Source organism: Aspergillus ibericus (assembly GCF_003184845.1).
Source record: "Aspergillus ibericus CBS 121593 unplaced genomic scaffold BO80scaffold_69, whole genome shotgun sequence".
Classification (NCBI taxonomy): Eukaryota; Fungi; Ascomycota; class Eurotiomycetes; order Eurotiales; family Aspergillaceae; genus Aspergillus; species Aspergillus ibericus.
Genome location: NW_020292167.1, coordinates 65,508 through 80,971, shown reverse-complemented (window position 1 = coordinate 80,971; position 15,464 = coordinate 65,508). Strand labels below are relative to the sequence as shown.

At 51.0% G+C, this 15,464-nt stretch overlaps 7 protein-coding genes and 1 non-coding gene across 8 annotated transcripts; 5 read left to right on the top strand and 3 right to left on the bottom strand.

Annotated features, from left to right (window-relative positions):
• Nucleotides 1-269: 269 nt before the first annotated feature.
• BO80DRAFT_t283 lies at nt 270-372 on the bottom strand. Its single transcript has one exon. It is a non-coding gene; the product is annotated as a tRNA-Pro (tRNA).
• Nucleotides 373-593: 221 nt separating this feature from the next.
• Nucleotides 594-2,006, bottom strand: BO80DRAFT_486062 (uncharacterized protein; the record flags this gene model as incomplete). Its single annotated transcript, XM_025723513.1, has 1 exon — nt 594-2,006. One exon carries the CDS (start codon nt 2,004-2,006, stop codon nt 594-596), a length of 1,413 nt encoding a protein of 470 aa, XP_025570012.1.
• Nucleotides 2,007-2,229: 223 nt separating this feature from the next.
• Nucleotides 2,230-3,427, bottom strand: BO80DRAFT_418458 (NAD(P)-binding protein). The gene is made up of 5 exons (XM_025718263.1): nt 3,342-3,427; nt 3,125-3,283; nt 2,961-3,067; nt 2,598-2,914; nt 2,230-2,544 (listed from the first exon to the last, which is right to left on the bottom strand). Exons 1-5 carry the CDS (start codon nt 3,381-3,383, stop codon nt 2,354-2,356), a joined length of 816 nt encoding a protein of 271 aa, XP_025570011.1. The 5' UTR covers nt 3,384-3,427; the 3' UTR covers nt 2,230-2,353.
• Nucleotides 3,428-3,727: 300 nt separating this feature from the next.
• On the top strand, nt 3,728-5,764 carry BO80DRAFT_418457 (Zn(II)2Cys6 transcription factor). The gene is made up of 6 exons (XM_025718262.1): nt 3,728-3,852; nt 3,906-4,145; nt 4,186-4,275; nt 4,324-4,607; nt 4,671-4,889; nt 4,939-5,764. The coding sequence occupies exons 1-6, from the start codon at nt 3,822-3,824 to the stop codon at nt 5,491-5,493; spliced, it is 1,419 nt and encodes a 472-aa protein (XP_025570010.1). The 5' UTR covers nt 3,728-3,821; the 3' UTR covers nt 5,494-5,764.
• A 2,460-nt stretch (nt 5,765-8,224) lies between these two features.
• On the top strand, nt 8,225-8,935 carry BO80DRAFT_449994 (uncharacterized protein; the record flags this gene model as incomplete). Its single annotated transcript, XM_025721779.1, has 1 exon — nt 8,225-8,935. The coding sequence occupies one exon, from the start codon at nt 8,225-8,227 to the stop codon at nt 8,933-8,935; it is 711 nt and encodes a 236-aa protein (XP_025570009.1).
• Nucleotides 8,936-10,822: 1,887 nt separating this feature from the next.
• BO80DRAFT_459596 (cytochrome P450) lies at nt 10,823-12,341 on the top strand (the record flags this gene model as incomplete). The annotated part of the gene is made up of 2 exons (XM_025722351.1): nt 10,823-11,953; nt 12,000-12,341. The coding sequence occupies 2 exons, from the start codon at nt 10,823-10,825 to the stop codon at nt 12,339-12,341; spliced, it is 1,473 nt and encodes a 490-aa protein (XP_025570008.1).
• A 193-nt stretch (nt 12,342-12,534) lies between these two features.
• On the top strand, nt 12,535-14,301 carry BO80DRAFT_418451 (allantoate permease; the record flags this gene model as incomplete). Its single annotated transcript, XM_025718261.1, has 6 exons — nt 12,535-12,790; nt 12,835-13,125; nt 13,172-13,196; nt 13,244-13,416; nt 13,461-13,904; nt 13,950-14,301. The coding sequence occupies exons 1-6, from the start codon at nt 12,588-12,590 to the stop codon at nt 14,299-14,301; spliced, it is 1,488 nt and encodes a 495-aa protein (XP_025570007.1). The 5' UTR covers nt 12,535-12,587.
• Nucleotides 14,302-14,744: 443 nt separating this feature from the next.
• Nucleotides 14,745-15,182, top strand: BO80DRAFT_393461 (uncharacterized protein; the record flags this gene model as incomplete). Its single annotated transcript, XM_025717253.1, has 1 exon — nt 14,745-15,182. A coding segment is annotated over one exon (438 nt), but the record flags the coding sequence as incomplete, so codon positions are not given.
• Between the last annotated feature and the right edge of the window lie 282 nt (nt 15,183-15,464).

Below are 15,464 nucleotides of genomic sequence, written 5' to 3'. Positions count from 1 at the left end.
AAATACGATGCTGGGTTTAATTGCCAGATTATGGCAGAATGTAGAGTCAGACTGTGTTTGTGTATAGGTATGGTTCTTCTGACTGGTAATATACCTACCAGTCATCAGACTTAATACATCCCGCCCACCACCCTACCTCCTCTCCACCGTGCATACATGACCAGCAGATAAAAAAAAGAAGCAGTAATCCCTGACTTAAAAACTCATATAGAAATAATATATAGATAAAAAAAAAGACATGATGTTGCTAAGTGTAGCAAAATGTACACGGCCCGAGCCGCGGATCGAACGCGGGACCTCTCGCAGATATGCTTGGGTTTGTAGGCGTTTTACCATCCCTAAGCGAGAATCATACCACTAGACCACCCGGGCTTGGTACGGTGCTGCTATCACTGGGTGGCTTAGGTGTGGATGGGGATATTTGGGGTGTTAGTAGTGGAAGATTTAGTTAGTAGTTGATTTGGATGATTGTTGGGGTTGATTATGATGCGTGCTTGTGCTTGTTTGGGCTGTGTGGGTTCCCTCGCTGTACCAATTCTCCTGTCTGTGGTAACTGGTAAGTAGCCAGCAAATATAACTAAACCCCGGAAGAATCAGGATTCCTGAACTCCCCTCTCAGCCCTCATCTTCTCTAATCTCTCCAACTCCCCTCTCATCCGTCCAATCTCCTCATCCAGCTCCTCTCTCGCCGCAACCCAATACTTCATCTTCAACACCGCCGCCGAAACAAGCAAAAACCCGATCGACGCCAACGGCGACCACTGCCCCACCTGCTTCGGAGTCTCCTGGGACGGACCATCCTCGTGGATATAATACTCGATCCAGACGACGAAGGCAATCACCGTCAATGGACTCACAATCATACTGAACACTAACGTGCAGAGGATGACCGTATCGAGAAGCTGTCGGATCCACAGGCCAGTGGCGTGTAGCGTGAATAGTATCCTCGCGGGTGTCCAGACAGATAAACGCTGTCGGGTCTTCTCCATGACTTCCGTGCGATGGAGACGGGAGATATAGACCGTAGAGCGAAAGTCCTGTTTCAGTCCGTGGAGGATGATTTTCCGTGCGGCCCAGATACAGCGGACCTGTGCAGAAGGGAGACGGGAGTGGTAAGGGAGGATTTTGAAGAAGAGGAGGAGGGAGACGTTGACGACCATGGTTAGGACGATGAGGCTGTAGATGTAGCGTTGGGAGTAGATGACCTCGTCCCAGAAGCGGCTACGTTGGTGGACGCGGTAGTCGCCGGTGGCGATGACGGCGTCGAGGGAGGTGGGTTGGCGGAGGACTTGGGTGGTGTTGAAGCAGGGGTAGAAGCAGATGCCGGGGAGTTGGTCGAAGGTGGATGCGTTGGAGAAGATGGTCCAGATGCTGGTGTTCCAGGTGGAGGTGCGTTGCCAGGGTTCCCAGCCGTCGTTGGAGACGGTGGTGGAGGGGGGGAGGTCCGGGAAGCAGAAGGTGTATTGGGGTGGGGTGTTGTGGAGGGTGGGCCAGTAGATGAGGGCGCAGATGGAGCCGGCGAGCATGAGGATGTGCCAGAGGGAGAAGAGGATGTAGCGTGCGCGTTCGGTGGAGAAGGCGCGGGACCAGCATTGGAGAGGGAGGAAGGTTAGGTAGGCGGTTACGACAATGGCGAGGACGGCGTCGGCGTCGAGGTCTAGGGCTGCGGGGGTGAGGTTGAGGAGATCGGTTTCGGTGATTAGGGCTGGGAAGTCATCCCATAGGATGGTGGTGTTGGGGACGAGGGGGATGGTGATGGGTGAAGATGGGGGGAGTTTCGGCCGGCTGGACACGAGGATGAAGGCTTGGATGGCAGCCGTGCCGGCGTAGGTTGCGGCAGCACCGAGAAAGACATCTGCTAGCCAGCCGGTCCAGCGAGTGACGCAGGTCGCGAGGAGGAGGGCGTAGAAGAGGTAGCGCGGACAGGCGTCGTAGAAGGTGCTGATGGGATAGGCGCAGATGACTTCCTCGGCGATGAAGAGAGGCGAATCGGCTGTCTGGTTCATTCCGACTGCCCATCCAGGGAGTTCCAGTCTTTTCCGATAATACAGGTGTGAATGTTGCTCTGCCACTGGGAAATCAGTGGATGTGGCACTTTCCAGGGGGAAATTGGATTAAGGTTGGGAGACTGGTGATGTCATCATCGTATGCAGCCCTACCCCAGAGTCACTCTTCCGATGGATTAAAGAGGGAACTTGGAATCTACTATGTTGGCAATCAATTCAGGTGGCTCGAATTAGCTATGTACCTTCCACCAATTACCTGTCCCATGCATAGCTCCTATAACTTGAGGGAATTGCCAGCAGCTATCACAGCTCAAGGGCGAATGCTGCAGCTTGATTAAAATCATCGTCTATAGCCACTGCTGATTCCCAAAGTGCGACACAAAAGTTCCAGCATCCCCGTTTGCCACGCTCGATTTGTGGATCACCGACAACACGTCCTTGACGGCAGACTCGGTGGTGCTGGGCCCTTTCCAATGGGGCGCATATTCTTCAAAGGTCTTGACCATTTCCTTCAACCCGGGTATCTGTTCCGGAGTGGCTGAGAGCAATGTCAGTGAATCGATTCCATGGGGCAGAGTCGTCATGACCTACCACCGACATAGCGTCCCGTATCGACCATCCCCGGACAAATGCTCATAAACAAGATCCCCTCCTCGGCATACTGTGCACTAAACTTGGCCACGGCAGTATTCAAGCCGGCCTTGCTAATGGCATAGAGCGATGCCACCTTGATCTTCAGCCGGGGGATGATCTCCAGGGAGCCTTGACCCGAGGAGATGGCAATCACCTTCTTGACGTGACCTTGTTGGATGAGAGGGACGAACAGGTTGAAAAGGTGGATATTGCTGACGACGTTGACCTTGAGCATATGCATCAGCTCAGCCTCCAGGACGTCGGGTTGTTGGCCCCTGATTTGGTCAGTCTGGGTCTGGCAGAATGTGAAAGTCGACTCACAACACCCCGATCGGATCATAAGCATCGAAGCTGGCCACAGCGCCGGCATTGGCGATGAGATAGTCGAGTCCTCCCCCAATGATACGGGCGGTCTCTGCGGCGGCATTCTGGCAAGAGGCAACGTCAATACGGAGCAATGACAGGTTAGGGTTGAAGGTGGTCACCTGCAGAGCGGCGTAGTCGGTAATGTCGGCCTGCAAGATATGGATATTGGATCGCTCGGGCAATTCCTCTGATACCTTTTTATCGGTCTCCAGCTTGTTTCTGACAAGGCCAATGACGGTATTGTTGGGGTCGCTGGAGACTTGGAGGAGGAACTCCCACTGGATTAGTGCAGCGCGGTCAGTAGACATTCGCCAAACACAGTTCAATTGAGCTTACGCCAAGGCCTCTAGAGGCTCCAGTGATCACGTAGGAAGGCATTTTGATGAAGATAGTGTAGTCAAGTCTTGAATGCACAAAGAGAGGGTTGATGTTGCGACTCAAGTGGCCAGGGCAGAGGAGGTATTTATGCTCCAGATTGAGCCTTCATGGTCTGTCATGGAAGCCCATGGCCAGGTTCTTGTCTCACCCATAGTCTGATTTGAAATCAAATCGACATCGAGGTATTAGGATAACATCAGGAGCATCTCCATCTCGCGGATTCTTGCCCTCGCGGAAAGTTGCCCCGGCTGACAGACACCATCCCCGATCCAGATTAGCGTGACACATGCATCTTATCTATGGCGGGCCTTACATCTCACTCTTCCTTCCTCTGCATCGCCTGACCTCATTCCCCTAAATGAGGGGTAAAGCTGTCTGCTATCGGCAATTCACAAACCTTCCAGCTTTGAGAGTTTTCCCCACTACACAGACCCCACGATGACAAGTAGGAGCTGTGGAACATGTCGCGGTAGCCACGCCATCAGCATCCTCGTCTCGATTGTCTGCTGACATCGGTTCTAGACCGTCGAATCCTCTGTGATCGGGCCCTCCCCACCTGCAAGAAATGTTCTCAGTCCAATCGAATCTGTCAAGGCTACGGTCTTCGCCTCTCCTGGCCAAAAGTGAGCAATACAAAGCGCGCCGCGGTGGGGCGGCCTGTGCATGATAAGATCCCTCCCCGTCGATGGTCGAGAGTTCAGCTAGTGAATACGTCAACCTGGGATCTCGAGTTGCATAATCATCTACAAAATGCAGAATCATGTAGTAAGTTGTTACGATACTCAGCGGGGGCAGACTGACGCGATAGAATCAACCCAACTCATCCTCCGTACGCCCAAGTTTTTTCGCTCGGCCCAGCTGGACGTTGCGGATGATTGCCTGTTACAGTACTGTAAGCACAACACCCTAATACACTTGAGCTCGAACCAACTAGCACCAGTTCAATGCACTGCCTCCCGTTGTCTGACAACATTCGGTTACGATCCGACGGATCTGGGCCGCCTCCTCATGCGTATGGCTCTCTCAGATGATTCTCCAACAGCAGTTGCGATACTACGAGCCATACTAGCACTGTCGTCACTGCATCGCGATGGACTGCAGGCACAGGCAGGCCGTCTCAAGATCTCCGCCCTTAGAGCCCTGGTAGCCGCCCCAAAGACCGACATTACTCCGGCGGAAGCAGCTCAGCATGTGGCTGCGGGAATGCTCTTATGTTCATTTGATGTCAGTATATCACCCTGGCCTTGGACTATAACCATGTTGATGCTGATATGTTCGTCAAAATAGATTCACCAACTGGCATGTACCTCAGGTCAATGGACAAGGTATCTGATAGGTGCAAAAAGCATCATCAAGGCTTCCTCCTTGAGCAAAAGTCAAGGTGGCGAGTTTAGTCTGCTGATGGACTGGGTATACTATCACGATGTGTTGTCACGTTTCAGTATGTTACACTGGCATCGCCGAACTTCAGATATGGAGTCTTTGTCAGATGATGCTTGGGCAGAGGTTCGTGCCCATAATTCACGAGGGAGTCGGGACTGACCACGTTCGCTAGTTCTCTCCAACGCCTTCTTCTTATAGGACCACCCTAACCCTCCTATCTGATGTGTGTAATGCGATATCGACAAATAAATTCACCAAAGGTTTCGAGCATTGCGCAACGACCATGAACATGCTTGCATTTCGAATACGAAATATCGTCCCTGACACTCCGCCCAACGCAAGCTCCGACACAATGACTGGTGTGAAACTATTCCAGTCAGCAATGCTAATATACCTGAATCGGACATCTGGAGCATTACTGGATCCAGCGGACACTGACGAACAAATCACGAAAGCATTTGCCACACTTTCCCGGCTCCCGTCATGTGAAAGGCAATTCCCATTATTTATCCTCGGCTGCGAAGCACGAACAGATGATGAGCGGTGTACAATCCTGGATTTGATCAGTAGGACCGAAAAGATGGCCTCGTCTCGATCCTTTTTCCTAGTGCGGAAGATGATCGAGGCTATCTGGGTGCAGGATGACCTTTCTAACAAGGGGATTGATTATGCGGCAAAGTTGAGTGCAGTCATCAGCTGCTGCGCCATTTTGCCGAGTTTTGTTTAGGATGATTCTTATCTCTTTGAACTGTTGCAAGTATGGCAACCCCGAAACGCCTTGGTTGTCTCAAAATCTCGCAACGCGATCTGTGAGGTCAAGTGTTCCGAAGTCGATACCCAAATTAAACGGGCCTATGACAGGGAACTGTTTGGTGAATTCAGGGTTATTTTGTTTCATTTTTTTCTTTTTCTGATGGAAGGATATACGACCTTGCTTGTGACAATAACAGAGTCACATTATCCAAGCCTAAGCTATAGAGCTGGCAGCGCAAAGTAATAATTATACCCACCTTTGTGAATCCATAAAAGCAAAATTGCGCGAGGCAAAATGCTAGAACTCAGAACTAAACCAATCCTATTGTATATCCTGCCATACTTGAAAATAGCTGACAATAAGCAGAGGTTTAGCTTTGGTATCCTACATAGTACCCAGTATGTTACAAAGTCATCGGTGTAGTTTTCTATAAGGGATCAGCCTACCATTTCTACCATGGGAGGAGGAATCCACGACATGTTTTGTCCCATGTAGGAAGATGGCCAGGGGCATTGGAATCTGCCTCACTAAGCTGGTTAGATGAAATGTATAAAAGGCCCCCAGGACCCCAATGTTGATGTAGCTATATCACAGCAGAACAACCAAGCAGAATACCTCCTCCACCTCAGAACAAGATTATGCTATGAATATATATAATCCAGAACGAAGGCATCTTTGATGCCCGTCCTAAATGTCTTTCCTGACTATATGACTATTACACTCAAGCGAAGGCGCACGGACCCTGGCGGACACCTACAGGAGATCATTATAATAACCTCCAAACGAGATCCCTAGGGGTGGTACCATATGTTGTCAAGAGCTCGGTGCATGACGATAGCGCAAACCTAGCCCTCGCAACCGGTTCTGAAGATTGCAATCGGTGTGGCATGGCTAGACGGTGATGTGACCGTAGGGCCTCATTTTATATAAGAGACGGGGATATCCTGCGACATATTATTTTGAATACTGCTTTGGAGCCGTAACTACGGTTGGGTAGTAGCTATTACCGTCTTCATCATTGTTTTGTGGAGGATCTACTCCCACCCACCTATCTGTGAGCAACTGCGAAGATATGCATCACTCGACTCGACATGGGCTCTGATTAGAGGTCTCAAGACTCGAGTTGAGCATAATTTGGCCTACAACGTCCCTGTTGAACGGTCATGATGGCCAACTATAACCCCCGCTTATTACAGGGAACCATAGGTCTTCAAAGGCGCGAGATGCTTTCAGAGTACAAGGGGTATATAATCCACATTCGAAAGCACTCATCAGGGAGTACCGCCACATAAGGACGAGGAAGGCTTAAAGTCGAAAAGCACCAGTGGCCCTATGTTAGATGTCTAAAGCAGATTCCGACGCGAGATTGACCTCCTTCAGCTGGTTCGATGATGGACAAGAAAGAAACTTGTCCTTGAGTAGCCTTATGTGGAGTTGACCTCAATTCATCACTCCGTATCACATTATCCAAGGCGTTAGGTGTTCTTTCGTATTACTGGCTTCATATACCCAGACGTTTGGTATTGGAAGTGGGATAGGGACTGGACTGGACCCCACTTATAACCAACGAATCACTCCGAAGAATATTGGCAGGGGAATATCGCTGATATCACTCTGTTTGGGTGTCTCTTTTTTGGAATATCATCATGTTCCCTTGAGTAACATACTTCCCATGTTGTATGTCGGTGCCAAATTTGATTCTTCATAGCACACCCCATTTTTATATCATAGCTAAAATTTAGGAGTAGTATAGAAATATGTGTTGGAGAAAATCTTGGCAATGTCCCCGCATTTTGAATATTCCTTACCTAGAAGGTAATCATGATTACATAATTCCAAACACAGTGATATTATCACACATGTCAAAGCTACTACCACGTAGACCAACAATATATCCCCCAGCTACGAGTGTAGAATATACCGAGATACCATAAGCAATAACTGTCAAAGAATGGCAAATGCCCACCTGAATTATACTCCAGGAATGTGACAAGTGGCAAGGGCTTAGTGAAACTATGAAAAGAAGAAGAACAAACTCCCTGTGATATTGTGGTGAAAGCCCAAGTCCCTTGCACTTTCATTGGCGGATTTAGAGTTCACGTATAACGATCACAAGTAGGGATTGCATTGTGAGAGGCATGTACATTAGACGATGGAAATGTGGGATAACCATAAATGCTTACATGTGGATTCCATATTCTAGATGCTGATCTGACAAGTACGAAACAAAAGACAAAGTAAATTATTTAGATCGATGTCATCATAGACCATCGTGTATGATAAACGAGTTGCATATAGTACTATTATCGGGCACACGTGAAAAGCACCAGCCCTAAACAAGTTCATAGAATAACCTAAAACAGACCTCAATGCATGAAGGCTTCCCCTTTCTGTAAGTGAAGCGCTAAGTACCTAAGATATCCGAGGAATTCAATCGTAGGTAACTGACCGTGTAGGGTCAATCCTTTGATACATGCATAGGCGGGCTCTAACTCAGTAGACAGCATAGGATGTGTCCTCATAAGGATGTTCTCGATCCATAGGACCTGGACCTACCTCCAAGGCGTTGCAATCTTCCACAACATCAGCAGCCTCAAGTGGGTATAAAGACCCAACCAGTAGTCCATATCCTGCGTTGTCTGCATCAGCAACCAAACAGTCAGACCTCTCCATAGTAGTCTTCCTACTTGCCATACTTTAAACAATGGACGCCCTACTTGCAACCATTTCACCACCCAATAACCTCTACCAAACCTGGAAAAGACGACTCGAACCCTTCTTCCCCCAAGCACAAGGCTTCGTAATCCACGTCGAACGGGACGTCACCACCTACAACATCCCCCTTGAAATCATCTCCATAACCCGCTGGCACTCCGACAGCTCCTTCGCCCTCATCTCCGGCGAAGCAACCGGCGACATCCCCGACTACCGACGCTGCATGGAAGCAAACCTAGGCACGCCCCACGGGTACAGCAGTATGCACTGGGGCGCGATCCTCAAAGCGGTCCACGTAATGTTCTATTGCAATATGAATCCCGGCTCGCAGCTGGAATGTACGGGTTTATTCCATGGAGAATTGGACTTCGAGAGCCCGACTCCTGATGCGGAGCGGACTTTGAGGATGATTAAGGGGACCTTTGCGACCTGGAAGGCCCTCGATGGCATCGATATGAATGCGTATAGTATTATTGGCCCTGCGGCGCCGATTACGTCCAATTATGAGGCTCGTGTCGCGAGTGGTGCGGGTACTAGTAGTGGGGAGAATGATTCGGATGAGCGTTCGGGAGATGTGGGTTATGTTAGTTCTGCTGAGGAGCAGCTCATCCCGCGTATTCAGGAGGTTAGTACTAGTGATAGTGGGACTGGTAGTTCAACTGATGAAGTACGCAACGAGGGGGAACGCAGCAACCAATGAAGAGACTGATGCTGGGGATACTGCGGACAACGACACAGTTAATAGCCATTGAGTAGGCTGCATGCTTCTCTTTTCTGTTATTCATCATTGGGATGCCATAGGTATCTCACACCTGTTGGAATTCACTCGCTTTGCCTATCCAATAGGATTGATTCATGTTCCCTGAACACCTATAATAGCGTCATAAATTCCTGGATCGTAAAGCATTGTATACGTAGCTGGTATCTGCATAGAGTTTAAGACAGGGTTTCCATTGAACCTCATCAATGGCTTTATAAGACTACAGAGCATTAATCCGTGTTCACGCGTGTGCTGGCCGCACCAACAACCCATACGAGTTAGCCCCCCCCCCTCCAGCTTCCCACCCCACGGCTCTAAATCCACCGTCACCCGATCCACCTCCACGAACCCAAACTGACATACGATCCATACCCGTTCTTCGACGCCTCCATATACGCCTGCAATCCGAGACGACCCGCCTCCTCAATGCCCTCTGCACCAACACACCCCCCAGCCCTTGCCGCTGAAACTCCGGTCGCACATCCAACTCCTTGAGCCCAGGTCCCAAGTAAGAACAACACAGATCTATAGACAATGTTGAGACATGCTATATTTCTACCTTCTACGCCCGGGGCATGAATGATGGAGGACCATCGTATGAGAGTCCCATATTCGGTACCGCTGGCGAGAGATGCCGCATCGGGCCTAGCGCAATGGCTCCGGATGAGTCAGCTATGGCACGTGCCTTCCTGAGCAGGACTCGGAAAAGGTATTGTCCCGAGCGGCCGGATTTCGGGGATCCCTGGAGCGCGTCCGGCCGAGATCCTGGCCTTCATCGGGGGATACGAGCTTGATCACAAGAGACCATCAAAACCCGGAGGATTTGTCCTACAGATCATCGTATGATGGACGGGGTGAAGTTATGATATTGCAGCTTCATATGCTGCACTCCTGCTCAAGCTTTCGCCTCGGAAGAAGACCTAAGCCTGTGGCGCTTATCATTGTTATGTTTCTGCACAGTAAGTGGGAGCAAGGGGGATCGCCCTTGGGCTCGACGAGTCTTAGCGGTGGATTATAGAGTTGGTGGTGTCCATCACTGAGTCAGCGCTGCCCGGACCCGTCTCAGTTATGGATGAATCCTGCATGCTGATTGGCTTGAAGCCATCTCAAACTTAATAGACCGCGCCTAATGATTATCACGCCATAAGAACTTTATGGCCTTGAGATTGGACTTTCCGGCAATGAATCAGTGCAGAGCTCGTTGCCGGGGCTGTGCAGCATGGACTTCCGGCTTTCCGATCCGGACACAACGGTATCCGATTGCCGATATGCATGCAACCCACCTGGTGGATCTATCTTTTGCCTCTCATTCACAATGAATCCATCTTATTGGGGTTACGCGGCTGGGCTGCGACACCCGACCTGTCGATCCCATGCACCGGTGAACACCCAATCGAGGTGGCCTGCTGCCTGTGTATCACCTCCCACCTTCTTCTGGCACGCTCTCACTGTCTTACACAGAACACCTCACACGACCACCTGCTCATACTGAAGTACTTGGATGGAAAAATGAAGGGAGGCGAGCAGAGCATTTCGCTATACCAGGCATCACTCGCGAATGTAAGCGTGGTTGCGGTGTCCTACTCTGCGCTAGACTAATGCAGTTATGCAGCAGCGTCAATCATTTGGTCTAGCCTCAGCAACGTATCTCCGACAGCTACCCCGCTTCTCCTCATGGAGTAGAAGACCGTCGCAGACACGGCAAAATGACGGCAGAGTGCCACAGACAGCGTGGGACGGACCAGGGATCCAAGGATTTAAATAACGCTGTACATTCGGGCGATTCAGAGAGTGGAATCTTCAAACACAAGCAGCGTGTACTACACCATGCCATCAGCTCTGGCTTTCCTCGGGGTATTTTACCTTTTCTACACCACCTCTGTGGTGCTCTGGAACCTCTATCTGCATCCGTTGCGTCATATCCCAGGGCCTAAGCTATGGATAGCGTTTCCATTGCTACGCCACATCTCCAATATTCGCGGCAGGCTGGATATCGACATCCGTGCGTTCCACAACAAGTATGGTGAGGCCGTTCGGTTCGGCCCCGATGAGGTCTCTTTCATCACGCCTCAGGCATGGAAGGATATCTATGGCCACGGTCATCGGCAGATGCCCAAGGTCAGGGGCTCCGCCAGCAACCCGAAAGATATCATCAGCGCCAACGATGTCGATCACACCCGATACCGCAAGGCCATGGCCCATGCCTTTTCTGCTAAGGGCCTCCAAGCCCAGGAGCCGTTCCTTGTCGGCTATGTTGACAAGCTCATCAAGAGGCTGCACGATATAGCTAAATCGCAACTGCCCGTCGATATGGTGAAATGGTACAACCTCACAACGTTTGATCTCATCGGCGACCTCGCATTTGGAGAATCATTCGGCGGCCTGGACTCATCCGAGTACCATCACTGGGTAGCAACCATCTTTGAATCCATTCGGGCGCTAGCGTTTGTCAAGCTCAAAGACTACTACCCGCTCGTCTTTCAGGTAGTCGCGACATTTCTTCCCAAGCACCTGAAAGAAGCGAGACAGAAACAGACAGGCCACAGCCGGATGACCGTGCAGAAACGGCTACAGAGTCAAAAAGATCGTGGTCAAGCTGATTTCATGGAGTCGATGCTGCGACACCGAGGCGAAAAGGACGGTTTGACCGACGAAGAGCTCGAGGCAAATGCAGACATCATCATCATTGCGGGCAGCGAGACAACAGCTACTCTTCTCTCCGGACTGACCTATTTCTTACTTCAAAATCCCCAGGCAATGGAAAAAGTTACCAGGGAGGTGCGGTTCGTCATGCAGACCGAGGCAGATATTACCGTCCAGAATGCGACGGCTAATCTTCCCTACATGCTGGCATGCATTGACGAGGCGTTTCGGATGTACCCCCCTATCCCTAGTGGCTTGCAACGTATAACGCCGACAACGCCGATTGAGATATCTGGCTATCGGATTGCTCCGAATGTAAGTTGGCTTCCTACCCTTAAAGCCATATGCTGATGTCCGTCAGACCAAGGTCGCCGTGCACCAATCTGCGGCCAACCTATCGCGTCTCAACTTCTATCAACCCGACAAATTTATTCCCGAACGTTGGCTGCCAGAGTCCAAGAACGATCCCTCGTCGCCGTTCTTCAACGATAACCGGGACGTTGTGCAACCGTTCTCGGTCGGCCCGCGGAACTGCATCGGTCGGAACCTAGCCTATGCAGAGATGCGTGTTATTCTTGCCCGAGTGCTATGGAACTTTGACCTTGAGCGGTGTGAGGAGAGTCGGGACTGGTACAACCAGAAATCATATTCGTTGTGGGAGAAGCCGCCTCTGATGTGCACGCTCAAGGCTCGGGTGCATTAACTTGTTTCACGTTGACGATGATGTCGGGATGACTTGCACATTTTGGTGGGGATGGTACATAGCAGACTATCGGACATGTTCTTGGCTTCGTATCCCGCCTCACTGATGTAGATCCGGGGTGAACTACCCCGAGCTGGACCCGCCCCCGCAAATGCGGGGGACCCGGACATGCCCCGATATTTAAGACATCTTGTAGCCCACGAAGTAAGGCTTGAAAACTGTACCTGACTCCCGTCATCCATCACAATGTCCAAACTAAACACCTTTACTGAATACCACGAAAACGTCCCGAAAAGCCAAGCATCAGAACAAGATGTCATCTACCAGACCTACGTCTCCAAAAGCCCGGAATGGCACCGAAAGATGACCAGCCAGCTTCTCCGAAAGGTCGACATGCATCTTCTTCCGTTCCTCGTGGTGATGTATCTGCTCAATTTTCTGGACCGAAAGTGCGTGCCCCCGCCCTCAAGCAGGCCCAATACTAATTGCTTAGCAACCTCTCTCAAGCTCGATTAGGGTCCCTCGAAAAAGACCTCGGGATGAAAGGAACGGACTACAACCTCGCAACTAGTATCTTGTTCGTGGGATACCTGCTCATGCAACTTCCGTCAAATCTTCTTATCACCCGTGTCCGACCGTCGTTGTTTCTGGGGTCGGCGATGGCGATTTGGGGTGTCATATCGGCTTGTCAGGCGGCGACGCAGTCGTTTACTGGATTGGTCTTGGCTCGGTTCTTTCTCGGATTTGTGGAGGCGCCGTTCTTTCCTGGAGCGATTATGTTGATGTGAGTCTCCTCAGAGGTGAGATGTATGCTGTGCTGATATGACTAGGTCGAGTTGGTATACCAGACAAGAGGTATGGTGCTTCAATCTGAGCAATATTGGCAACACTAACCCAGCTAGTTGAGTCATCGCATTGCCTGGTTCTATGCCGGAAGCTCCCTGGCCAATGCATTCGGCGGACTTATTGGGGCCGGAGTGTTGGGCAACTTGGATGGTGCGCATGGTATAGCTGGATGGCGATGGCTGTTCATCATTGAAGGGTGCATTACCGTCGGAGTCTCCCTTACCTCGACGTAAGTGAACAGCAACCTCTCTATATTCAACGCTGACAAGCTAGACTCCTGCTGCCAAACTACCCCGCAACAACACCATGGCTGGATGATACAGAGAAGCTCTACGCCCAATGGCGCCTCATCCACGATGCGGGAGAAGCAGACGAAGCTAAGTCGGGCAGTATTAAAGAGGCACTGTATCTGGTTTTCTCTGACAGGCGGATTTATCTGTTCATCCTTCTTCAGCATACGTCCCTTCTTTCACAAAACTTCCAGTACTTCTTTCCGACCATCGTGCAGACTCTCGGTTATGGAAACATCGAGACCCTACTAATCACCGCACCTGTCTGGATCGCAACCTTCTTGGTATCTCTCCTAGTAACTTGGATATCCGGCAAAACCGACGACCGAGGCCTACACATTATCCTCTTGATGCTCGTCAGCGTCGTCGGATGCATAATCTGCACCGCGACCACCAACATCGGCGCCAAATTCTTCGGCATGTTTCTGTAAGTTCCACCATCTATTTTTACATTTCAATCCTGACCGACTAGAATGCCCATGGGCGCCGTATCAGCCTACCAAATTATCATCGCCTGGGTAGCCAATTCGTTCCCCCGCCCACTGGTCAAACGCTCGGCCGCGATTGCAACAGCCAACATGATTGGAAACACCGCATCGATTTACGGCAGCTACATGTGGCCGTCGTCATCAGGACCCCGATATATCGCCGGTGGCAGTGCCACGGCAGGGATTGCCCTGCTCGTTGCCATTCTGGCATTTGTCATCCGCGTTGTGCATGCCAGGATGAATAGGGAGCTTGACGTGGCTCAGGAGGGGAGACGGGATGGGTTGGAGCCGGATGATCTGGAAGCTCGGAATGCCGGGTTTAGATATATTCTATAGCCATTGGTTATGGGATTTGGTTGTGGTGTATGTTTAGAAACAGCCGGTTGGAATCGAGATGACTTCATCCGTGAAGCTGAATAACTTGGCAAGCTCGTATCTAGGCTCCAACATATGTGGTAAAGCCCAATCAGCCCACTGGATAAATCGAAAGCTTATCTGACATGACGTGGGCCTAGTCTAATTGCGTATGCTTTATTGCGTTCTTCAGAGCTATCCTAGAGGCGAGGTAGGTATAAGAGCATTACCTGGATCCAGACGAGTGTCAACCAACTTGCTCATTACCATTCCACACCATCTGGGGCATCTTTACCATGACCAAGTTCTTCCATTTCCTCCTGGCCCTGGCAGCCTATGCCTCGGCCCAGACTTCTTCATCCTCCACCACCACAACCACCACCTCCACCTCAACTTCGAGCTCCACCTCGTCCACCTCCTCCACGACAGTCATCCAAGTCTTCTATCTCGGCCCCAGCCCCAGCCCAACCCCAACCACCACCTTCGCCAGCTTCGACGCCAGCGTCGTCTCCGCCGGCTCCGGCACCACCGTCCTCGCCCTCGAATGCAAAGGCAACTGCCCCGTCTCCTCCACTTACACCATCACCGCCGGCCCATCCACCTACGCAGACAATCAGGTATTCACCGGCTCCGCCAACGGCCTCAGCGTGACGACCTCCCAAACCCACGCCTGCAACATCACCTCCTCCACCCAGGGAGCGTCCTGCTCCGTGTCCGTCGGCGTCTATGCATCTGTGAGCGGTCATCAGAGCTCCTCGGTCGCAACCACGGCCACATCGTATGATTCTGACGATTACTGGTATGCGCCGGTGACGGTCACGGCGGGGTTGGAGAAGTTGAATTCGCCGAGGGCGACACAGACGACGGATGCTGGGGGACGGGCGGGGGTTGGAGGGGCGGTGGTGGCGGTGGCTGCGGCGGCGTTGTTTATTTGATCGAGGTTGATTGTAATATGGGCTGGTGTGTGTGTGACAGTGCTGTTGTTTATTTCATAATCCTCCTGCTGGTGTAGCTATAATATGCTGCATAAATATATGCATGTGCATAATATTGTGCTGGATTACACTAGTCGTATCAGGAATAGTCTTCCCCGCCAATAGTGACGCTTCTCCAACTTTCTTCCCTCTCCAACTCTCCAACATGAG

What these genes read in the sequence shown, in the direction of transcription:
- BO80DRAFT_418457 (XM_025718262.1), top strand. Translation starts at nt 3,822, where the DNA reads ATGACAAGTAGGAGCTGTGGAACATGTCGCG. An exon ending in TGCTCTTATGTTCATTTGAT is followed by an intron (nt 4,608 to 4,670) that starts GTCAGTATATCA and finishes TCGTCAAAATAG; the next exon opens with ATTCACCAACTGGCATGTAC. An exon ending in CAGATGATGCTTGGGCAGAG is followed by an intron (nt 4,890 to 4,938) that starts GTTCGTGCCCAT and finishes CACGTTCGCTAG; the next exon opens with TTCTCTCCAACGCCTTCTTC.
- BO80DRAFT_418458 (XM_025718263.1), bottom strand. Translation starts at nt 3,383, where the DNA reads ATGCCTTCCTACGTGATCACTGGAGCCTCTAGAGGCCTTGGC. An exon ending in GAGCCTCTAGAGGCCTTGGC is followed by an intron (nt 3,284 to 3,341) that starts GTAAGCTCAATT and finishes GCACTAATCCAG; the next exon opens with TGGGAGTTCCTCCTCCAAGT. An exon ending in TACGGGACGCTATGTCGGTG is followed by an intron (nt 2,545 to 2,597) that starts GTAGGTCATGAC and finishes CATTGCTCTCAG; the next exon opens with CCACTCCGGAACAGATACCC.